The 9,627-nt window shown below is 36.1% G+C and overlaps 1 protein-coding gene across 1 annotated transcript; it reads right to left on the reverse strand.

The window, feature by feature from the left end:
* Window positions 1–130: 130 nt before the first annotated feature.
* Window positions 131–6,646, reverse strand: LOC137955925 (F-box protein SKIP8-like). The gene is made up of 3 exons (XM_068803155.1): window positions 5,875–6,646; window positions 3,993–4,189; window positions 131–672 (listed from the first exon to the last, which is right to left on the reverse strand). The coding sequence occupies exons 1-3, from the start codon at window positions 6,328–6,330 to the stop codon at window positions 417–419; spliced, it is 909 nt and encodes a 302-aa protein (XP_068659256.1). The 5' UTR covers window positions 6,331–6,646; the 3' UTR covers window positions 131–416.
* Window positions 6,647–9,627: the final 2,981 nt, after the last annotated feature.

A 9,627-nucleotide genomic window follows, 5' to 3' on the forward strand; every position in this document is an offset into this window, starting at 1 on the left:
CACCACGACATTCACAACCCCCCCCCCCCCCCCCCCCCCCCCCACCCACCCACACACACACCACCTCCAAAACAAATGGGAAAAAAAAAAAAAAAAAAAACTGAGTCTTGACGAAAAAGGGAAATGATAAAAAGCCCCCAAAATCTTCCATTTCTGTACCCCTGAATAATATGATCACTGCCACTCTATACAAATACCCTTCACAAATTTAGGCTGGCATTTAACCATGAAGAAACAAAAAGGTGGGCTATCAAATTTGAAAAAAAAAAGAGAATTAAGGGAAAACAGGGATGAGTCTTAAGTAGAAAAACCAGTTTTTTTAATTTTTTTAATTTTTAACTTTTTTTTTTCCCCAAAGACACGGCAATCATCAGCCATGCAAAATCATTTAAGCTTGTTATTTGCGTTTCCTTTCACTACCCAAAAATGTTGTGGTCTCCCTCTCCATCCATGAGCATTAGTGACCTATGGTGATGGACCAGATACCACTGCCCATTGTGAAACTCATACACATTTGTCACATGGGATGGCCCAGGCTCCATGTCGACGTATACTTTCATTGTAACCCATGCCATGTCAGGGAGAACACGAGCTCTGACATCCCGGACCTGGAAGGCAACACCTTGACCCCAATTGAAGGCAAGTGCCCAGCTCTCCATAACAGCATTATACCTGCAAATTAGCCATGACAAGTCAGTGTTTTCATACTCTAATTTCTACGATTTCTCAATGGTGAGAATGTTATAAAGAGAATAGAAACAAAAGCAAAGCAAGCTAAAGGGATCTTATTCGGGAAGTCTTGTTCCTTCTTTTAATGAATAACGGATCATTTTGCAGTTTATCCAAAAAAAAAAAATCATCAACAAGCAAAGCCAAAAAATACTCTACCACAACGACTAAAAAACAAAACTTTCAGCAAAGAAGGCCAAAATCCCCTTATGGGCTGTGGCTAACACAAATCAGCTTCTTCATTAGCCAGAGAGTAGAGGCAGCAAAACGATGTGTACCTCCAAAACTGAATCTCCATAAACCAGACCTTCAAGTTATACCTTGATCTTTGACCCACAGGCTGTAAGTAAGAACCCTTTTACTAACTGAAGACAGTATCAATACTCAACAATGAAGAGAAACTTGAAGACCTCATCATTAAACGGTATCATTTCCCAACCCATATCAATACTCAACAATGAAGAGAAACTTGAAGACCTCATCATTAAAAGGTATCATTTCCCAACCCATATCAATACTCAACAATGAAGAGAAACTTGAAGACCCCATCAATAAAAGGTATCATTTCACAACCCAAACTCCATCCAGATCCAACACTACTGCTCCTTAATCAAGTACCTCATCACTTAAAAACACCAAGTCTCCCTTTTACTTCACAGTTTGCACAGTGCATAGAGCATCTGTTTTCAAGATAATTATCCCCAAATTCAGCTTCCAAAATTTGCAAACTGGCACAGTAGCATTAGCTAACAAACGCCAATTAGAAGTCAAGAGAATATATTTTCTTCCAGAAATGGATCTTAAAATAACAGAAAAAAAAGCTAAATACTAGAGACAAAAAAATTAAGCTTGAGAGAGAGAAACAAGTATATACATAAAGAGAGAGGGAGAGAGAAAGAACACAAAAAAGACAGCAGATTTGACTTAAAGACAAAAACTGAACTTCCAACAGACATTCCCACGATGATTTGCCACCACAAGTATCAAATGGTTAGAGAATCTCCACAGAATAGTAAAGTTTTGAGTTCCAGGTGCATGACATGCAAAAATAGAAGTGACATGATCACCATTATAGCTTTGCAACCTAAGTTGGAAGGAATACATAAATCCACTCTTCCATGTTGTTATAGCATTTGTTAGTTCTATGGTAAGATCGGCCTTCTTCCAAGTCTTTCCAAGTCGTTCCTCACCATTCTCTCATCGGTCCATTTTGGCAAACACCCCATTAGGTCTAATTTGGAATGCCCAAACCAACTCAAATGACATTTTCCTGTCTACTGGCACCAGTCATAACTATTCTATTCTAGTTGTTCAGACAATTAATTTAAAAAAAAAAAAAAAGTTTTATAATTAAAACTTTTTTACAATATAACTACCAGTTAAACTGGTGGGTCAACCAGTTCAAGTGGACCAATTGGCTTGAACAGGTCAACACCTGAGTCAGGGTTTAGAATATCTACTTCTGTGTGTTATTATCATCAACTCCCTTTTTCAATGATAAGACCCCAAGTAACTGAAGAAACCCTTTGGGGTGTTACAATCTGCACCAAAAAAAAATCTACACTTGCCCACTTAAATTGCACCCAATAGATTTAGCCCCCTTTTTTTCCCACCAAAATTAGCCAAGTTTGAAACCCTTTGATGCTAAGACCAGCCTTATACTTCCCCTGTTCCTTATTTATGCCCCCAAATATGTCAATTTACATTAACAGTGTTCCACTCGTATTCTACCAATACCAAAAAAATCCTCTCAGAACCCCAAAATCTCCCTCATACCCCAAAATCAAATCTCTTGCTACTTTACCATATGCTTTCTTTAAATCCATCAAGCCTATGTTAAGGTTTTTCTTGTTTTTTTTCTCAACCCTTTTACCATCAATGGTCCAAGAGGCAAATTCAACACATGGTTAGAATCTGAAGAATAAAAACAAACTGTTCTTTTTTATTTCAAGACAAGCTGTGTGCACCTTTTTTTCTTACTCCCTCTCATAATCACAGTGCAACTGATCCACTAAATTATGCTCAAATAAAAACATGATCTTTATGTTCTCATTCTTGCAGAATAATGAGTGAATTCATGAACACAAAAGAAACAGAACAAATGAGAAAGAGAGGAAAATGTTTCCAATACAGATATGTTAAATAGATCAAGGCCAAGTTTTGAATCTATGACAGTTGACTGATCAAAATAAGGATGGAAACAATATCAACTGAACACAACTTAATCCTGCCAGGAGATAATGAAATTTGTTTGGATGATATCTATAACAACCTGAAAGAGGAAGTAAACGGGGCAACAATAACAGATCAGAATGGAGCAGAAGGATTCAAGAAATTAAGGGAGCAGCGGGTCCTTTGGGTTTAGCCGACGCCACCGAGGCGGAGCTCTTCGCTCTCCTCCAGGGCCTCAAGCTCTTTACTATCCATCTAAGCAGGCCTCTTGTCATCGAAGGTGACTCTCAAAATGTGATCCAGTGGTGCTCCTCTGCTGCTGAACCACCATGGCGCCATTGGATGATTTATCACATGATTATGGATATTGTATCTTCCGTCTTTTGAACTTGGACTCATGTTTACCGTTCAGTCAACTCGTTGGCTGACTTTTTAGCTAATCGGGGCGCCTCTCTCCAAGCTCTCCTTGTCAAAAGTGCACCCCTCCCTAATGTAATGTTTCCTCCTCTCCATAATAAAATTCTCGTTTTCATAAAAAAAAGAAAAAGAAAAAAAAGGGAGCCAACATAGTTAGAACTCTGAATTAAAAGTGGAATGAAACTGTGCTTACTAAAAATCTGGTTCCATATCCTTCTGTCTCGCCTACTTGTAGTTTCACTACCCAAAAAAGGTTCAATCCGACAGCAATTACATTCTATAGAGAGAAAATTTGACGCATTCTTCTCATGATATTTGTTTATAACAGTGATAAAGAGGATTCCATTAGGAAAACTCCCAATGGAGCAAAGATTAAAAAAAGAAACAAACTGAACAAACCATTTTTTTTTCCAAGTCGAAACCCACTGGAGCTAATACTAGACACACACACACACCAACCTCTCCTTCTTCCTCTCTCAGCCCAATCCATAAGAACAATTACAAGATCACCACCAAAAAAAGTTGATATCAGTTATCAATGCAAAAAATATCCATCTATAGTTGAACAGTCTATTTTCATGATAAGTTCCACTTCCTTGTTATTTATAGGTTTAGCGATTATAGATTCATTTATCTTCCATGTATGCTTTCTAGCAACAGTGATGAAGTCATACCCTGCAAAAAGCTCACCAGTGCCATGAATGCACTTTACATAATCTGCTTGGAGCCAAAGGCGACCCATAGCCACAAGTGATCTTTCTTTAATAATGTTAAAGAACTCCATGTTGATGTTTACAATGGCTTTTGTAGCTGCATAATAAGCTTTCCATCCACTGTGTGGTGTAACAGTGTCCTGCTCGACAGTGAAGTCCTGGAGCAAAAACAGAGTAACGTACATGTAAATTTCCAGAACATTCCCAATGCACTTGATGAGACAAAAGACTACTACTGTTTCACAACTTTACAATCTTACAAAATTTTAAAAGTAATAAGACGCCGGGAAAATGGAGTAACACATATATTATACTAGAAGTAATAAGAAGAATTACAAGGAGTAAAAAAAGACAGATTGAAGAAAAATACAGAATGACCATCAGCTCAAAATGACAAAAGACATAATTCAATGCACATAACCAATCAGAGGACAAATCCACATTAGGCAATTTATTAGTGGTTCTAATACCAAACAGAAGATGTTCACTGTTCCTTCTCTTTATTCCAGTAAAATAACAGTGCAACATCATCGAAGTAGAAATTGAGCTTGCAAAAACAAGACCATAGTTCCTAAATGCAAAATTTGAGTATATTAATATATCAAGAACACTCATCCTGGATTGGCATAGACAATACAGGCCTCCTAAGGGAAAAAAAAAAGAGTAGGAAACCGTTAACAGATTTTTTTAACCAAAGTTCCCCTTCAGATGTCTTTTATTTTTTTACTGACCCCTTCAGATATCTTAAAACAGCAATAGAAATGCTTCTAAAATAATGTATTTGTAGCCAATGTATAGTAAAAAATAGTACTAGCATACAGCAAATCAGACTCTGGTGACTCATCTTTTTTGTCATTATAAGGAAAAGAGTCATAAGGGCAACGTTTAATATTCAGGAAAAAAAAATGTAATTACAAGAACAAATCTTTCAGAGAAAATATTATCAGAAATGCCATCAATGAGCATTTTCAGAAAGTAATACCGACAACAGGTGATAAATATTGAAAATCCTCCCAACAAATAAAATGGCAGGCAAGAGGACATAACTCAACTAACTTTGTTGTTCATTTAGATGCATATAAGGAGTTCTCTCTATCCGCCAATTACCTCAAAATGTCCTTCAACTAAAACACTAGGCTCATTAAATTGATCAGAAATCAAGAAACTTCATGCAACCAGATCCAGGTGGGACATGAAAAGGTTTACAAATATTTAGTGGCAACTCCAAAAATAAGATCAGACATATGAGGTCTTTTTCAGACCACCTAGCTTTGACAACTCAGATACTGCTTGACAAATAGAAAATAACAGAAGGGCATCCACTAAAAGTGAGCATACATTTCCCATATATAATGCTTATGTTTGAAATGTAACACAGCTTCATAATGCTTATGTTTGAAATGTAAACACAGCTTGGAAATGAAACAGACTAAAACTCATATAAATTTCCGGACACTAAAAACATAACATAAGAAATCAAAAGCAAGAAATCAACACTTTAATCAGCATAAATCACAGTTTCACACATTGTTTTTTTTTTTTTAGTGAAATCATCACTTTAATCGGAATAAATCACAGTTTCACACATTATCTTCTGCATTATAAACTCCTTCGCTCTGTGCGAGTAATTCAAGTAATTCACAACCAAATTTCTTTGAGTTCCAGAGCTTTTAGTCTCCTGGTTATAGCCATGGTCATCCAGAAGATCAAGATCGTGATTATATTTTTGAATGGCAGGTAGTAACAGCATATAGAACAAGTAGTTAAAAGCATAAAGAAAGTCATATATTTTATTTTATTTTGAGAATCGTGCGATTTTATTGAGAAAGTGCTAGATGTAAACCTTATGATACAAGGCTTTCCACGCATTATCGTCATTTGCAGCCTTCCTCATCCAAGAGTTGGTCATGGAGAGTCTGCATAGACTTGGATAGTCCAAATAACTCAGGGCGTGTGTTGTGATTTCTGGAACTAACTGTTCCATCATCGAGCCCCCCGTCTGCTTTTCCACTCCAGCGGAAGACCCCAGCATCGACTCCTTCTCGTACTTCTCCCCGGCGCTACCGTTCGCACATGCGAGACTCGAGCTTCCGCCAGGAGCACTGCAATAACAACTACAACCACAAGATTTCTTACTGGAACCGCCGTCCGATTTTCCAGGCCGGGACTTACTGCGCTTCCCACCAGGCGACGACCGGAATGCCCACAGCACACACAAGAAGCAGATGGCGGTTACAGCCGATGCTAAACAAATTGAACCAAACGAGAAATTGGCATAAAGAGGTGAGGGAATCTCCATTCACAAGACATCAAAACGTTGAACGAGATGAATACTAAAATAGCCAAAATAGGTTGGAACTTCACAGGAAAACTAGGGTTTGAGAGTGATAGGAAGAAAGACAGAAAGAACGATTCATATGAACGAAAAGTGGAGTTCGTTAGGGTTTTCGGCCGCTTCTGAGAAGCAAGTATGAAAATGGTTTAAGAGTTGGCCAACGCGCAAGAACTGTCTCGTTTCCCAACAGAGGTGCTGGCTGTTCGAAGCGTTGAGAGCAGCGAGAAGCAGAAACAATGATTTTCTTCTTTTTTTTTTCTCCCGGTAAAGATGAAGGAAGTTTGTTTGAACCAAGTTTGATTTGAGGATTCCGGTCAAAGGAAAAGGCTTATTTTGTTAAACCCAATTCCCGTCGAAACGTGGGCTAAAAGCACCAACAACGGCAACGGGGTTTGCATTTCGCAACTTCGCAGCTAGTACTAGTCCAGGTGGGGCGGGAACCGGGCCATAGGACGACGGGGCGTGGCCGCATGGGGAAACTGCCGCTTCCATCATTAGGCCGGTTACTTTCGGCTCCTTAATTATACTCTCTTAGTGTCATGAACCCGAACCGGATCAGCGGATTATCCATTTTCATATTGTTTTCTTTTATAAATTTAAATTTTATATATTTTTTTGACAAAAACAAGTTGATCAGGCCTCGTTCATCAATTCTTCTAATTAGGGTTAATTCAACTGATTAACAAATAGACATACAATAATTTGCACTATATAAAACATAGACGAGTGATTAACAGAATTCGGTTTAATCAAATCTAATCTCTTTTCCTGATTAAAAATAATTGAGACCCCAGATTAGGCCAAACCCAACTATCTTAATCATATTTAGCCAAGTCACTCGGTTGAGTGGGTCAAACTTTTTCTACAACTTGCACACATTTATCAAATAATAAGGTAGGTAGGGGTGCCATCGAACCGAGCCAAACTTGAACCTGCATATGTTTGAGCCATAAAATTTTAACTGAGTTTGAGTCTGCGCTCGAGTTCCAACCTAAATAAAACTTAAAAAATTATAAAAAATAATAAAAAACATAAAGATAATATTGTGATGACCTTAGTACCATTGAATTATAAGGTATTCCATATGAGACCAAGACTTTGTAATGTAGCATACTAATGTATAATAATAAGCTTAATATACCTAGAAGAAAGAGCAAACACCATCATTAATAATATTTTTTTTTTCTATTGGCAAACAATGATATCAGATATTAAGGGACCAAAAAGGGTTGAATGACCGATCATCTTTGAGGTTTGAGCTAAATAAGAGCAACTATCAACCAACTAAAATGGGAATCGATAAGAGCAATTACAGTAAAATGTATTTTTGTAAAAAAATCTATACTAACGAGTCAAAATTAAAATCTCGAGTTTGTTATACTTAACTAGCCTTATTTCAAGTTTGAGCTTGAACTGAGCTCAAGTAAAAACTAAACCGAGTTGAGCTTTTATCGAACGAAGTTCAAACGATTTGGCTTGGTGCCACCCCTAAAGGCAGGCATTGTTGCTCTTCTCTTTCATTTTATTCTTAACAATACTAAAATAATTGAGTTAGGGGGGTACTATCTTTTCCATTTCATATAAACAATAATTATAGGATCTCTACCCTCCTTGCTTCACTATGGTAATAAAAGTGGAGATCCCTCCCTATTGCAAAAAATTCATGAGGAGAGGGGGCATGAAGTTCGAATGATTGAGGAGACAACAATTATCCTTTCTCTCCCTTAGATAAAAGAGGAAGGGGAGAAGCCCTCCTTTTATATTATTTTAAATTGAAGAATAAGATTTTAAATTTTTTTATTGATAATAGTGTCATTGTGACATATCATTTTTTGCCCTCTAAAATGAAATACAAATAATTTATTTAATTATTTTTATATTCATCCCTTTTGTTTTCCAACAAAAAAATGAAATAAAAACATCCTCAATAGAAAAAAATCAGATAAGTCATAAAAATATTTGGGTCACAACATTTCCTCCCCGATATATGCAAATAGTCCTATTTCGAGTATGGTTCATTTACAAATTTCAAAACAAAATATTTTTTTATTAAAAATTAAATTAACAACACAAAGAAAAATATACCTAAACCAATAAAATTTGTATTAAATCATGGCTTGGTCAACTTTTCAAACAAATCGAGAGAAGAAAATACAGGGAACAATAAAAGAGGAAATGAAAATAAATACGATGAATTCCTTTGATTGGTTAATGACAAAACTGCAATTAGCCTCTTTATTGATAAGATCATACTAAACTTCATTGGGTTGAATTGATTTTTTTTTTCAGTTCTTATATAGGTTGGATGGCTTGACAAGTCAATGCAATCCATTTATAAATTTGGAATTGGTTGAATTGAGTCTAGTTTGATAATTGATGAGACTTTAATTTTTTTTTTCGAAGAAAATATTCCAAATAGAGATCAAATGCTCACATAGAAAATATTATACTAGCTTACTTAATTGATGAGACTTTAATTTTTTTTTGTCGGAGAAAATATTCCAAATAGAGATCGAATGCTCACATAGAAAATATTATACTAGCTTACTTAAGTATTGAGTTGTGCTAAAAAACTAATGAAATAACAAGATAATAAATCTAATGGTAGCACTAGCATCCCACTCTGGTCAAACCTACCTAATCAGATAAAAACCGATAATCCTACCCGATTGATGGTCAATTTATTTTAATAACATCGGTGCCTAACAATTGCAAAAATAAAAACTAAGATATGCAATGTCAATTAGCGATAAATTATTTATATTTAAACTTAATATTTAACTGTCTCCAATAAATAGTTGTATAAACTAAAGCCATTTTTACTAATTAATTTGGAGTTTTTTTATAATGCATTTACATTTTAATCTTCCTCTATTTTCCAGTTTCAATTTATAATTCTATTTTTCTTCCATTTAATACAAAATTCAAACTCCTCCCCAAAACTTGGCAGTTTGGTGGATGAACTTAGGGTGAGTCCAAGGGGAATCAGTAGGAAGAAAATGAACGAGTTCCGTCTCATGACTCGGCTTGTTGAGTATCAAATTCGATGTGACTTGCCTGAATTTTAAGTTAATTTGGTGACTCGACTAACGAGTTTTGACGGTTTATGTTGGACTTCCCTATATCCGATATATATATCCGACACAACATCGTTAATATCAACAAGAATAGGCGTATCGCCGAAAAGTTTCGTTTTTATCAAGCCATAGCAGGATGACGGGTATGCGCTTCTTAATTATTCAGCTTGGTTGGACGTTGGAG

The sequence above is a fragment of the Aristolochia californica genome, unplaced genomic scaffold (genome assembly GCF_029961685.1).
Source record: "Aristolochia californica isolate CCGP_79_NKW_82.1479 unplaced genomic scaffold, dmAriCali1.0.hap1 SCAF_1, whole genome shotgun sequence".
NCBI classification, from domain to species: Eukaryota; Viridiplantae; Streptophyta; class Magnoliopsida; order Piperales; family Aristolochiaceae; genus Aristolochia; species Aristolochia californica.

Excerpts from the sequence above, each read along its gene's own strand:
- LOC137955925 (XM_068803155.1), bottom strand. The coding sequence starts at position 6,330 with ATGGAGATTCCCTCACCTCTTTATGCCAATTTCTCGTTTGGTTCAATT. Across the intron at positions 4,190-5,874 it reads GGAAAGCCTTGTATCATAAG|GACTTCACTGTCGAGCAGGA; the intron begins GTTTACATCTAG and ends TTTTTGCTCCAG. Across the intron at positions 673-3,992 it reads ACTGGTGAGCTTTTTGCAGG|GTATAATGCTGTTATGGAGA; the intron begins GTATGACTTCAT and ends GCTAATTTGCAG.